The sequence below is a fragment of the Balaenoptera ricei genome, chromosome 15 (genome assembly GCF_028023285.1).
Source record: "Balaenoptera ricei isolate mBalRic1 chromosome 15, mBalRic1.hap2, whole genome shotgun sequence".
In the NCBI taxonomy this organism is placed as follows: Eukaryota; Metazoa; Chordata; class Mammalia; order Artiodactyla; family Balaenopteridae; genus Balaenoptera; species Balaenoptera ricei.
The window spans coordinates 58,059,611-58,073,925 of record NC_082653.1 but is presented as its reverse complement, the minus strand read 5'-3'; the positions used below and the strand labels follow the sequence as shown (position 1 = coordinate 58,073,925).

Below are 14,315 nucleotides of genomic sequence, written 5' to 3'. Positions count from 1 at the left end.
GAACAATAGGTATTTTAGAGTCAGACTCTCAATGGACAGTGGCTGAGAAACAGGATTCCTCTATAAGTTGTACTAAAGCCGTGCCATTCCTTTGTGTGGCAGTAGGTTCCTGGGTTTTTGTTTTTCTTCCCAGAACTACCCAGTTCCCTTAACCATGCTAATGTACAACAGAGAACATGGCCACAGAGGACACCAGTTCCTCCAGGTGGGTGTTTTCTAGCCAGTGTTGGAAATAAGGTTTACAGCTCCGAAGGAAGGGCCAGACAGGAAATACAGCTGTGCTGAGGGCCGCCGATGGCCTGGCGGTGACTGGCTTTGGCAAAGGCTCATTTGAGTGAGGAATGAGCTGGCTGAGGTGGAGAGAGGAGTGAGGCTGGGCCCCTCCTCCAGAGGCCTTGTTGGGGGCTGTCCTTTGGCCCAGAGGCTGGTGACACCTGGGCAGAGGCTGGGACGGTGGTCAGAGGGCCTTGCTGATACCGAGTCGGAGTGGTTTTCAGAAGCAGGAGTGACCAGTCAGCACTGACCGTGCTTGCGGGGAAGGACGGCGGTCACGGGCAGTTCTCCCAACCCAGACCGTGCTCGTCTTATTCTGTTCCGGTGTCCATAGGCACATCTCATTCACATAATCATAATCCTCTGCTTTTCCATTTGATTTTCCCGTGTTTCTCCAGAATTTTCGTAGTGTTTAATGACTGTGTTAATAGGGCAGCAAGTGACTGAGCCGTAATTTACTTAACTGTTCCCCTGTCGCTGGACATCAAGATAGAGTATAATGCAAACTAAGAGGAAATCACACACACAGAACATTTAAAGACACCCTGTGCCCGTCTCCCCACCAGAAGTTCCCAACGTGTTCCACCCTTGCTGTGAAACGCTGTTGCATTTGTTGCTTCGAGAAATAAGTAGAGGTAAACTAAACCTGTGCTTCTTTTTCAATGTTCAGGAAGCAGAGAAAGGTGTGAAATTCCTAACATTGCCACCAGTGTTACACCTACAACTGATGCGATTTATGTATGACCCTCAGACGGACCAAAATATCAAGATCAACGATAGGTAATCTAGAGTGGGATGTGAGAGTTAAGATTTACCCATCGTCCTGATTTAGGGGGTTAGTCTCAGTGCTTTGTTTAGTTTTTCTGTTTTCGGTCTCATCTCTGATTTATTTAGGTTTCCTCTCTGCCGAGGTGTCCCAAGAACTGTGCTTTTAAAGGGATAATTTCAGGGGCTGCTTCCTCTGTATCTCCTCCTCAGGGAGCCCCTCTGTCTACACTGTGGCAGACTGAAGTCTGTGGGGGAGAGGGTGCTTTCTGCTGCACAGGCTTTGGTTTCCCCAGAAGTGGCATTTGCTATTATTACTCTATTGGTTTACATAGGATTCTCCAATATGTTGTTATCTCTCAGTTGGCATAGGCTTATAGAATGTGCTAGAATCCTCAGGAATGCTGGCGTAGGTGGGCGTGTCCCCCATTCCAGGTGTTTTCTAGATCCTTAAAGTACCAGTTAAAAGGTTGCTGCCACACACTGCTTTGTCTGGTTCAGGAGACAGAACTTGCACCCTGATTAGTTGGAGCAGTAACTTTGTACTCCTTGGTCAGGGGGTACAGCCTGACAATAACCAGCCTCCTAGAGGTTGGTCAGTCACCCCTGAAACTCGGTGGAGAGTGTGACTTGATCGTATCACCTGCCACCAGCCGGGCCTGCTCATCTGTTCTTGCCCTTTTCCGTGGGGTCTCTTGAGACAGCAGACCTCACAGACCAGCAGCCTGCAAGCTAGGCCCAACCTGCTGGTGTGCTTTGTTGGGTCCTCACCTTGGTTTTCATTCTATTTTTATTGGAATTAGTTGCCAACATTTTTTCAGATCGTGAGATTTCACATAAAAGTCCAGATTTCTGGCATCTGGCATTCAGAACACTTGGCAGTGCCGGGCCTGAGTTCCCAAGGGCCGTGCCGGGTGGCAGCTGCCCCTCCACGCCCAGGCTCGTGCTCTGCTCGGCACCACGGTCCTCCTGCACCCACCTCCCGCTCTTCCTGCCTCCACCTCCCGCTCTTCCTGCCTCTCAAGGCCGGCCCCCCCCGTTCATGACAACATTTGGAAATATCCACATCCTAGAAAAGTCAGTGTGTTTTTGTCACAAGACTGACTGTTATGTAATATCCTGGAATTTAAAATTCCGTTAGGTGTGTCAGTGCTTTATAGGTATTTTTCTCAAATCAAGCTTCAGATTTTGTTGACGTGTGAATAATTTGTTGTGATGAGTAGGAGCTGCCCTTTCCAAGTAAAGAGGAGCCAATGAGTTAGAAGGTCTAGCAAGGAATAAAGCCTAAAGGTGAAATATTTTACGAGTAAATGAAACCTGGATTTCTCTTAAAATGTTTTTATTTTAAATAGGTTTGAGTTCCCCGAACAGCTACCACTTGATGAATTTTTGCAAAAAACGGATCCTAAAGACCCTGCAAATTACATTCTTCATGCAGTCCTGGTTCATAGTGGAGATAATCATGGTGGACATTATGTGGTTTATCTAAACCCCAAAGGGGATGGCAAAGTAAGTGCTGGGGAGGGGGTGGGGTAGATGTGATGCTTTGTAGGGAATTCAGTGACACTCAGCTTCAGACTTGGCCTTGATAGCGAAGGATCCCTTCTTGGCCTCTGTGTCTGTATGTTCCTGATACTTCTAAAGGTGGATAGTAAATTATGATTGTACTTGATATATACATCTCGTTATTAGTATTGGACGTTGGACCTTGCAGGATCCCTTTACGTCTACCATGAGGCACTTAGCTTCCACTTCGAATAATCACCTGTGGCCCGCGCTCGTGGGCCTGCACTGGTTGTGTGTTATTGCACGTGCCTCGTTACCCGCGCAATGTAACGTGCCGTCTTGGCCTGGTTCACGTGGATCCCATCCCGTGATCCTCACCAGGAGGAGCAGATGGGGGTCTCGGGGTCTGTGTCCAGGGCCACAGGGCCAGTGAGGAGCAGAGCCAAGGTGGAGCCCGCCCAGCTCGTGCTGAGGGGATTTGAAGGCGGGACCCTCGTGGCACCAGATGAGGAACCTGTAACTGTAGGGTTAGTGCCATTTAAAACGACTCCATCCGCGGTGGGCAGAGATGGAGCCTAAGCTTCAGCATAGGCTGTTTGAGTACATGACAGAAATTGCCCGTGGACGGGTGTTAGCAGTTCTCCGGAGTGTGGGGTGTGGGCGGCGGAAGTGCTGGCAGCTCCGTGAGGGTCACCCGAGGCAGGTCGCGCCGCCGCCTACTTGTGTGCTCCTCCAAGCGCCGTGTCTCTGCTGCTCCCCGTTGCAGTGGTGCAAGTTTGACGACGACGTGGTGTCCAGGTGTACGAAGGAGGAGGCCATCGAGCACAACTACGGGGGCCACGACGACGACCTCTCCGTGCGGCACTGCACCAACGCCTACATGCTGGTGTACATCCGGGAGTCGAAGCTCAGTGAGTGGGACGGGCGCGTCGTGCCCTCGCTGTGCCGGGCCCCGAGTCCCGCCCGCTGGGGCATTTCATACGACGTGACAGTGGGCCTAAGCGAGAGCCACCTGTCCAGACACTTCCCTGCTTATGCTGCCTTACAGCATCATCTAGAAGCAGCCGGAGTGGGCTTGCGGGTTTGGATGTGGACCCAGGGTGCCAAGTAATTTTACTTAGAGGGTGGCTTTATTTGTGATGACGTAGCGCACAGAGGTGAAGGGAGATGTGTTTGTCCTGCAGGTGAGGTTTTACAAGCTGTCACCGACCATGATATCCCTCAGCAGTTGGTGGAGCGATTACAAGAAGAGAAGAGGATCGAGGCGCAGAAGCGGAAGGAGCGGCAGGAAGCGCATCTCTACATGCAAGTGCAGGTCAGCCTCCGGGCAGGCGTCAAGCTGCTCCGCGGGCCGGGGCGTCGGCCGCGGGTCTGGGCAGCCCCGTGAGCGTGCGACTGAGGAACTGCAGGCCAGTTCCCTCACCGTTGGGAATGTTCTTTCCAGTTCAGGGTATGGGCTTAGATGTGAGAGGTACTCAGGCTGCCAGAGCAGCGGTGTCTTAGTGTTTAGAAAACATGCAGGGGACCAGAGAAGGAAGGGCGAGCAGAACCCAGATGAGGCCTGGCAGGGAGAGCTCTGGGGGGTGGGGGGTGGACTGCCAGGTGGTTTTGGTTGCGGTTAGGAAACAGGCATTTGTTTTAACAAGTTGATTGACTACCTGGAAAAAAAGGTACATGTGCATCCTGGCTTTATAATATTTGGGGATCACCATCCAGATGGATTTCTAGTTGATGTTTATGGATGAGCTTAGAATGGCCGCATGGAAATATGTAGGGTTTCCAAATATTCATACCTGATTTAGTTCTTGGTCATTTTGGTGCTTTTCTGCTTGGGTCTTCTGTAGAAGGTTCATTAAAGCAAAAGACTAGTTGTTTTTATTTTTAGCATTTGAACCTTGGTTTTGATCAGCATGACCTGGTTCTCTTTTGTCTGTTAGTGGTGTAAACTCCATTCTGCATTTTCCTGCCTATTTGCAGATTGTTGCAGAGGACCAGTTTTGTGGCCATCAAGGAAATGATATGTACGATGAAGAAAAAGTGAAATACACTGTGTTCAAAGTGTTGAAAAACTCCTCGCTTGCTGAGTTTGTCCAGAACCTCTCTCAGACCATGGTGCGTGCCCGTCCTCCTGTTGATCGTTCTCTCTCCTTTTTCATAGCTGGACCCTAGAGGGTCCTGCCCTTGGAGGCCGGCGCCGTGTCCAGGCGCCACCTGAGAGTGAGCTTGGGACCAGAGTTCCGTCCCTTCCGGGTTGTGCCCTCTGGCATCTCCCCTCATCTCCCCTTCCTCCCCCCGCCTCCCCCTTGGTAAAATGGGCTTGAAGTTCTGGGACACCAGAGATCCCGAAGGCCAGGTCACTGTTGCCCACACCAGCAGGGAGAGCTGTAATCATGATTTTTTTCCCCTTATAATCATAGAATCATTACCTTGATGTAGAATTAAAATATAAGCTGATTTTGCTTTGATTAATTTAACTGTAATTCTTTCCAGGGATTTCCACAAGATCAGATTCGACTGTGGCCCATGCAGGCGAGGAGCAATGGCACCAAACGACCGGCCATGCTGGATAACGAGGCCGACGGCAGCAAGACGGTGAGTGTGGAGGTCTGGTCTGGTCTGGTCTGGGCTGGTCTGGGCTGGTCTGGGCTGGTCTGGGCGTGCGCGGCAGGCACCGCGTGCCCTGCGGTCTCCCCCTCGGTCCAGTTACATAGAGTTGGATCTTGTCTTCAGTACTTGATACAGTTTTTCACTCTCACTTAGCCATTAAAATCTTCTAAGCCCAGCATCTCTTTTGGGAATAGATGATTGAACTCAGTGATAATGAAAACCCTTGGACAATATTCCTGGAAACAGTTGATCCGGAGCTGGCTGCTAGTGGAGCAACGTTACCCAAGTTTGATAAAGATCGTGAGTGCCTCCCCCAGCCCAGCACCTCCAGAGAGTGGAGTTTTATTCCCGGAGTGTCGTTCTAAACGCACAGGGTTAAGTGTTCTTCCCTTGCAAAGAAATCTTGTTAATCCCCAAAATGCTCGCGAAACATCCACCGTGTTCAAGGCTTCTTGATGAAGTCAAATCAGACTGACTGTGGGTTGTAGCGTCCTGGCAGGTGAGAAAGTGGCAGCAGCGTGGAGTCCAGCACGTTCCATGTTTTGCTAATCACGCTGGTCTTGTATATACTTGACAGATGGTGTAGAGCAGGGGTTGCTGTCAAGGGCCAGATAGTGAATATTTCATACTTTGTGGGCCATACCGCCTCTGCCTGCTATTGTAGCTACTAAGCGGCTATAGAGATTAGGTAAAAGAACTGTCTTCCAGCGCAACTTTATTTACAAAACAGGTGGGTCCAAGATTGCTTATTTGTATTACTTCAAGTGGTCACTTCTCCGGCAAAGACACAGACACAACCTTTTAACAGATACTTCCATGGTAAAACACTCTGCTAGCGAGTACCAGGTCTTAAAACTAGGTTTCCTAAATTCTGTGCACTCATTCTCATCTTTCCTGCTTCAAATGCAGTGTTTCCCATGGGTTTGAGGTTTGAAATGATGCCTCAGACCTAGGATCAGCCTCTTAACAAACTTCATTGCACACAGTAACTTTTAGGTGCCCTAAGGTGTCATTTCAGTTGCTATTTCTTAACTTTGCACTGACCAGAAGATCCTAACAAAGCCTGTTTATTAACCTTGTAGATGATGTGATGTTATTTTTGAAGATGTACGATCCCAAAACACGGAGCTTGAATTACTGTGGGCATATCTACACACCAATATCCTGTAAAATACGTAAGTCTGGCAGCACTCACCTTCTGAGCTGATTTTGCCAAAGTCTCAGTGTATCACGGCTTTGAAATTCTTCATTTTTCTTGAACCTAGGTGACTTGCTCCCAGTTATGTGTGACAGAGCAGGATTTATCCAAGATACTAGTCTTATCCTCTATGAGGTTTGGATCCTTATTTTTCTGTAATCAGCACATGGTTAGTGGTTTGGGGAGGACTTCTTCTGCTTCTTTGCTAGCCCTGCATTTGTTGTGTCAAGACCACAGCTAAGTGGGGCCTCGGGTGATCCTGAGTCAGGATCCTCTCTGTACATTTCTGATGTTTGATGTTTCCCTCTTTAGGGTCAGTGATTATTATATCCTTATTACTAGTATTTCCTACTATTTATTCAAAATGTAGGGCTGATGGAATTGGGTATAGAGAAAATACATACAGTGTGTGGCCATATTAAACATTGGACAGACGTTGCATTGTTAACCGTGTCCTTTCTTTTACTGTAGGAAGTTAAACCGAATTTAACAGAGAGAATTCAGGACTATGACGTGTCTCTTGATAAAGCCCTTGATGAGCTAATGGATGGTGACATTATAGTGTTTCAGAAGTACGTACTTTTTGAAGTTATCTCTTTGTACTAAAACCAGAAGTCCTAGAACCAGGAAATGATTCTCTAGACCCTGAGTCACGTTTTGTTTGACGTTGACAGCAGTTGGCCTTCTCTGGGTTTTGGAATTAGGGGTGGCAAACATTTTCCTCATTGAATGCTTTTATTTCCCAAAAATGTCTACAGCGAGCATGACAACTATTAGCAGGAGGGCAAAGGTCTTTAGGGAATAGCAAGGTTGTTTTCTTTCCTTGAAAACATGAAATTCTTAGAATGCACCTACTTGGGTAATCACTTAAATCTGTGTGCATGGAAGCCAGCAGGTGTGCAGTCTGAAGGCAGCCTGATGATGCACTCGGCCTTTTCCTTGCTCTGGAAGCCGTCTTGCCTGGGCAGGGCAGCCCTGAACACTGGCCACACGGAGGCTGCAGGGCCCGGTGGCCAAGAGCAGGGGTGGCAGACCTCTTGTTTAAGGGCCAGGCAGTAAATATTTCAGGTTTAGCGACGACCCGGTCCTGCAGCCTTCGCAGGAAAGTGATAACCTGCCAAGTCCCGGTCGGGGAGTAGACTCAGCACAGCCAGCAGGGTGGGCCCCGCAGCGCATCCTGAGTCCTCTCCCTTGTCTGCGGAACGAGAGGGCGCTGCTCTGTTTCGGGAGCGAGCTCGGGAACGGAAAGCAGCCAGCCCTGCGCGTGGCTCGGCGCACACCTTCTGTGCACGATCGCCTTTGCCTGGTAGCCGGGCAGGCTCCCAGCATCGGGAAATGCTAACCTGAGTTTAGATCCACAGTGCTCAGCGTCACTGTTACTTGGGAGATGATGCCCGAACCCTGGCCTGGACTTTGATTGTCTGTGTTTTTCCCCCCAGGGATGACCCCGAAAATGATAACAGTGAATTACCCACTGCAAAGGAATATTTCAGAGATCTCTACCACCGTGTCGATGTGATTTTCTGTGATAAAACAATCCCCAATGATCCTGGATTTGTGGTTACATTATCAAATAGAATGAATTATTTTCAGGTATTTGATAAAATGCTCTTTTCCCTTCAGATTCGACAGCAGAAAGACCAAGCTCTTTTTTAAAAAGCTTGCTGATGCGGCTGTGTAATGGATTTGGTCCTGGGGGAGGGGTCGCAGTCCACTGTCTGGGGAGGTCCTTGACGCAAGTGGGTTGGTGTTGACGTTGCCAGGGGACCGGAAGCTCTTCTCCCCTCACTCCCCTTCCCCCACCCTCCGCCGTGTCTTCTTGCTCTTCGAAATCCTCTTGACCCCTGGCATAAGTTGCTTTCAGAGATCATAGTTTTAACAGCAACTTTGCTTCAGTTGTAACATGCCAAGTGTGAACCATTAAAGTCTTCAGGAAATAAATCTACAGACAGACCTCCCCAGTGAAAGTGAGAAACACTTTAAAAGGTTTTCTTCCTCAGACACGCTGCTCCTGTGGTAATATACTAAGGAATATAGTTTATTCCTGTTAGATGGTAACTTTCCGGGGCATTTAAATTCAGGCTGCTTATAACAGGTTTCTTTAGGAGCACTAAGCAAATAATCAGTGATAAAGTGTATCAGCAAGTTTCCGTTTGTTCCCCGGATGTGAACCTTGCCCTCTGACTCTGGCCCTCCCTCCCCAGGTGGCAAAGACAGTTGCTCAGAGGCTCAACACCGACCCGATGCTGCTCCAGTTCTTCAAGTCTCAAGGGTGAGCCACGCTCACAGATGCCCAGTGTTTGGTCTTGACTGCATGTGTTCCATAGTTCATCCAAACATCTCCAAACTAATGTAATAAGTAGCCGGCCACCTCACCCGACATGCCATTTCTTGCTTAGTTTCAGATATAGAATTGTCACCACTCACATCTTGACCACGCTACTCCAAGACGTCAAAATAATTGGCAGCCTCATCTAAAGCCAGGCTTACTCTAGAGACCTCATCCACACACCTCCCTCCCATGTGTCCGGCTGGGCCTGGCCCAGCCCGGCTTCTGTGTGCCGTGTCACCCTTGCAGAGAGTGTTGAGGTGTGACAGACGCAGGGACTTAGGACCTGGGGACAGGAGTAGTCATAGTCCAAATTTCAAGTCTAGGTGTCAGGCCAGGGGTTTGCTTTTGTGCTCGCTTACGGATATTTGTTTTAGGCAAATAAGTCTTTTATTTATATGCTGTTTTCTTGTGTAGTTATAGGGATGGCCCAGGTAATCCTCTTAGACATAATTATGAAGGTACTTTAAGAGATCTTCTACAGTTCTTCAAGCCTAGACAACCTAAGAAACTTTACTATCAGCAGGTATGAGTCCAAATTAATGTAACCGTGGGTAATAAGGAGAAGGCTCGGGTTTCTGTGGAAGCATATCTAAAATGAGTCTCTCTTTTCTCAATAGCTTAAGATGAAAATCACAGACTTTGAGAACAGGCGAAGTTTTAAGTGTATATGGTTAAACAGCCAATTTAGGGAAGAGGTGAGTTTTTTCCATGGTATGAGTGTTTATTTCTATTGCATCTTGTATATTGTATCTCTCTCCCGAGACCTTGAAAACTAAAACAACCAAAGAAAGCTCCCTAAGCGGTAGCGTGTGTTAGCGGCTCGGCTCGAGAGTTTGAGAACCCCGGTGGGGGGATGAGCTCTGTCCACCCGGCCCCCGCCGCCACCTCTGAGGCTTCAGGCAGAATGACAGTGTCAGGGAGACCCTTTCCGACTGATTGGGACCTTGCTGCTTGGCCTTGGAGCCGGCGGCAACTCCGCTGGGCCCTTTGCAGATGACACAGCCTCACGTTAAGTGGTTCTTCTGGAAAGTCTGTGCCTACTCAGACACCCAAGTCGTTCACCTTTCTAGCTCTACCGGTATTGAGAGGAAATCTGGGACATGTGCCATCCATGTTGTCACCTGTGTGCAGCTGTCAGGCTGAAATGACACAGTCCCCCCTGGTCCTTGTCCTCTGTCTCACCATGCTGAGAATTGGACAGCCTCTTAGTGACCTTTCAGGGGGAGAAATTCCTGAGAAGCTGTGCTGTGAGTGGCGAGCTTTTTGCCTCAAAATGGCATTTCTTAGACTCCCCGCAGTGTGGGGCGGCTCCCAGGCTTGGGCAGGTGGTCTGAGTGATGGTCGGCGGGGAGGGGCCCAAGCAGGCCCTGCGTGTGTCCTGTTTTCTGTATAGCCTTCATCTTGTTGTTTCTTAGGAAATAACACTATATCCAGACAAGCACGGGTGTGTCCGGGACCTGTTAGAGGAATGTAAAAAGGCTGTGGAGCTCGGCGAGAAGGCATCAGGGAAACTTAGGCGAGTATTTCCCGAACCCCGTAGGTAGAGGCGGGGGCAGCCCTGGCCTGGCCCTGGACTTGCGCAGTGCCCCCCGCACCCCCCGCCGTAGTTGCCATGCTCATCTTTCAGCCCATACTTTGCAACACTTTCTATAAATACTTCACATTTAACCTTTTTTTTTTGGCCCGTCTTCCCTCCCTGTGTCTCCGGATATTAATTAGCAGTAGTGCAAAAGGGAGATTCAGGTAGAAAAGCCAAGCAGAGGAAGAGTGATTCAAGCAGACTGATGAGCTGAAGCTGGAAAACGTGGGCCTTGATATTGTGTCTGAGAAAGCTGGTCACTTCTCATCTGTTTTCGCCAGTGTTCAGGCCACAGAAAGAAGCCCCAGATTTGATGTTCAGTTTTTATTTCAGAGAGTCGGGTGCTAATCTTATCACCTTGTCTTACGGTCAGCTCGTAGGATGGAACAGCCCTTGGGGCTACTTGGTTCCCAGAATGTTTTCTTTACAAAATTAATAAAAGAATGAGGCCTTTGTTATCTAAAGGGTGAGAAACATTTCACAAGCCCTGCCCAGTTTGGAACCATAGCAAGAAAGATGTACACACGCTCCAAGGGGGTCTCCGGCCAGTGTTCTGTCTGCTCCCCAAGGATACCTGCTTTTGACATTTCAAATCTTCGTAAGAAGACAAGCGAGTCTTCGTAGCTTTGTAATAAAATGACTGACGAATAGTTTTCTAGAAGGTTTTTTTTCTAGAATGAATGTATATAGTTCACGTTCTTCCTTGTTCTGCACAGGCTGCTAGAAATCGTAAGCTACAAAATTATTGGTGTGCATCAAGAAGACGAACTACTAGAATGTTTATCTCCTGCGACAAGTCGAACGTTTCGAATAGAGGTAAGCGTTCCTCTGGCTGCACCAGGGAGGAGGGTTCCTGAGCCCTGGCAGGTGGGGCGGCCGCCCGCAGCTTATTCAGGCAGTGCGGCAGCTCCTGGGAGTGGCTGTCGTTTTGTTTGTGTACCGGTAGATGAAGTGACCCCTGAGATTAGTTTAATTCTGCCAGATTTTGACAAATTGAATGTTTTATTATGATAAAATAGACCTAACCTAAAATGTACTGTTCAGTAGTGTGAGCACATTCACGTTGTCGGACAATCCTCACCGCCATCCATCTGCTTCACTGAGCCTCTCACCCCGGCTTCCGACAGCCACCCTTCTACTCTCTACTACTCCACATACCGCACTTATTTGGCCTTAGAAATTAATTTTAAGTATGGATCATCAAGCACATCTAGTCAGAGACTGGGTCCCTGTTGATTTTAAAATTGCTGAGTTTTCCACAGTAACTGGAACAACTCATTATTTGGTCTCTTAAAACCCAGAGTTTTGGGACTCCCCTGGTGGTCCGGTGGCTAAGGGTCCGCCTTCCCAATGCAGGGGGCCCGGGTTCAATCCCTGGTCCGGAAACTAGATCCCACGTGACGCAACGAAAACCTAATGTAGCCAAATAAATAAATAAATTTTTGTTTTTTAAAAAGTTTTCTTTCTTTTAAATTTATTTATTTATTTTTGGCCACGTTGGGTCTTCGTTGCGGTGCGCGGGCTTCTCGTTGCGGTGGCTTCTCTTGTTGTGGAGCACGGGCTCTAGGCGCGCAGGCTTCGGTAGTTGTGGCTCATGCGCTCTAGAGCACAGGCTCAGTAGTTGTGGCGCACGGGCTAAGTTGCTCCACAGCATGTGGGATCTTCCTGGACCAGGGCTCGAACCCGTGTCCCCTGCATGGGCAGGCGGATTCTTTTTTTTAATATATAAATTTATTTATTTTTATTTTTGGCTGCGTTGGGTCTTTGTTGCTGTGTGCGCGCTTTCTCTGGTTGCAGTGAGCGGGGGCTTCTCTTCGTTGCGGTGCGCGGGCTTCTCATTGAAGTGGCTTCTCTTGTTGCAGAGCATGGGCTCTAGGCGTGCAGGCTTCAGTAGTTGTGGCATGCGGGCTCAGTAGTTGTGGCTCGCGGGCTGTAGAGTGCAGGCTCAGTAGTTGTGGTGCACGGGCTTAGTTGCTCCGCGGCATGTGGGATCTTCCCGGACCAGGGCTCGAACCGGTGTCCCCTGCGTTGGCAGGCGGATTCTTAACCACTGTGCCACCAGGGAAGTCCCCAGAGTTTTCTTATAAGCTTAGATATTTCTCCTGGCTCTAAACTCTAATTATTCTAACAAGCCCCAAACATGACATTTTGGCAAAAATCTGACCTAGCTTCCCTTGTTGGAGGAGCGAGTAAGAATTAAGAATTAAAATGTGGCGCTGTGTTTGCGTTAACTGAATTTCTCAACCCCTTGTGTTAAAAACGTGTGTCCCAGGAGATACCTTTGGACCAGGTAGACATAGATAAGGAAAATGAGATGCTGATCACAGTGGCGCATTTCCACAAAGAGGTGTTTGGGACGTTCGGGATCCCGTTCTTGCTGAGGATACACCAGGTGAGGCGTCCTTCTGCTAAGAGGCTGAGCGTCTCGGGTCGGGGCCTGGGCGCTCGCGCTCTGGGTTAGTGTTGCCCAGCGGGGTTCCTTCCCCGGGGCGGCGGCACAGGAGGGCATGAGCTGTGTGAGCACACGCGCCCTTTGTCGTTCGCAGGGCGAGCATTTCAGAGAAGTGATGAAGCGGATTCAGAGTCTGCTAGACATCCAGGAAAAGGAGTTTGAAAAGGTACGCGCTTCTTGGATACTTGTGAGTAATTTGTCGGGCGGGATGCTAAAGTCTTGACTTTTTTTGCCAGAGGTGTGAGCTTTGCTAGTGTTTGGAATTAATGGCGTTTTCGGTTTTTGTCTCTCAGTTTAAATTTGCCATTGTGATGATGGGCCGACACCAGTACATAAATGAAGATGAGTATGAAGTAAACTTGAAAGACTTTGAACCTCAGCCTGGTAAGAGCCCTCCCACAGTGAAGAAGCAGGTAGTAAGTGGCCGGGAGGCCGGCAGCCCTGGGTTCAAGTGGCGGCCTTGTATTTCTCCAGCTGGGAGATTCGGCCTTGTTTTCCTCATCTGTAGAACAGGGAGGAACGGCAGCCTGTAACCGATGAACTTGGCAGGCATCACACAATGGCCCAAAAAACTAAGGTCCCAGGGGAGACGGTGCCGCCATTGGGAGCCCTGAGACCTCGGTTGGGGATGCAGGTGCCCTCGCTCCGGGGGCCCAAGCCTGGGCTCTGTGGTCTCAGTTGCTTTCTCTCCCCGCCAGGTAACATGTCTCACCCTCGGCCTTGGCTAGGGCTCGACCACTTCAACAAAGCCCCAAAGAGGAGTCGCTACACATACCTGGAAAAGGCCATTAAAATCCATAACTGACTTCCTCCCCTGGCGGGCGGGCGAGGCGGACCGCGGTGGGTGTGCCCTTTAACAACAGCCAAGAACTCTGGTGCGCGAGCACTGTCCCAAGTCTTCAGCAAGAGGATTTGCTGCTGGTGTTAATTTTATTTTGTTGAGGCTGTTCAGTTTGGCTTCTCTGTATCTATTGATTGCCCTTTTTGAGCAAAATGAAGGTGTTTTTATAAAGCTTGGATGCCAATGAGAGTTATTTTATGGTAACCACGATGCAAGGCGCTGTCAGCGTGTCGGGGAACAGCCGGCGGGCGCGGCGCTGGACAGGCTCGGCTGTCCCCCCACCCCGGGGCCCGGCCGCCAGCCCCACAGCTAGTAAGTCTTCTGTTTAGGCTCGTCTGACGTCTTTCCCTCAATTATACTTTCAATGACCTTTTGTGCATCTGTAAAGGCGAAACAGAGAAACTCACAACCTAATAAATAGCGCTCTTTCCTTCACTCGTGTATTGTCGCCCCTTCCTCGGTCTCCCCAGCTGCCTGGGTCTTTTTAATAAACTCGTCTCCCTTCCGTCAGCCACCGCTGTCCTGCAGCCCGTTTGCAGAGTGGATGCACTGAATACAGGCCTGACAGACACTTTGGGGGTCTTTTTATTAAATTGAAAACGCTGTTCAATACAATTAAGGTGTACTATGCTGCCTCTCGGCAAACCTAACGATCTCAAGAGTTCATTCGAGCAGGTGAAAAAATTATAAATAGACTTGTCTCCTTAAAACGGAACAGGCGGAACCAAGAAAGGAGGGCCTTTTAGCAAAGAGGGCATGCCC

General features: G+C 49.2%; 1 protein-coding gene across 1 annotated transcript in view; it reads left to right on the top strand.

Moving 5' to 3' along the window:
- USP7 (ubiquitin specific peptidase 7) overlaps positions 1–13,988 on the top strand; it is a 55,838-nt gene extending 41,850 nt beyond the window's left edge. Inside the window, exons 12-31 of the mRNA XM_059895882.1 lie at positions 944–1,053; positions 2,391–2,547; positions 3,311–3,455; positions 3,729–3,859; positions 4,522–4,656; positions 5,035–5,136; positions 5,346–5,451; positions 6,234–6,326; positions 6,417–6,484; positions 6,821–6,921; positions 7,789–7,942; positions 8,554–8,621; positions 9,096–9,204; positions 9,299–9,376; positions 10,097–10,197; positions 10,977–11,076; positions 12,533–12,652; positions 12,807–12,878; positions 13,006–13,096; positions 13,411–13,988. Coding sequence (XP_059751865.1) covers positions 944–1,053; positions 2,391–2,547; positions 3,311–3,455; positions 3,729–3,859; positions 4,522–4,656; positions 5,035–5,136; positions 5,346–5,451; positions 6,234–6,326; positions 6,417–6,484; positions 6,821–6,921; positions 7,789–7,942; positions 8,554–8,621; positions 9,096–9,204; positions 9,299–9,376; positions 10,097–10,197; positions 10,977–11,076; positions 12,533–12,652; positions 12,807–12,878; positions 13,006–13,096; positions 13,411–13,517 — 2,148 coding nt within the window. The 3' untranslated portion in view covers positions 13,518–13,988. The remainder of the gene's footprint in view (positions 1–943; positions 1,054–2,390; positions 2,548–3,310; positions 3,456–3,728; positions 3,860–4,521; positions 4,657–5,034; positions 5,137–5,345; positions 5,452–6,233; positions 6,327–6,416; positions 6,485–6,820; positions 6,922–7,788; positions 7,943–8,553; positions 8,622–9,095; positions 9,205–9,298; positions 9,377–10,096; positions 10,198–10,976; positions 11,077–12,532; positions 12,653–12,806; positions 12,879–13,005; positions 13,097–13,410) is intronic.
- The last annotated feature ends 327 nt before the right edge of the window (positions 13,989–14,315 follow it).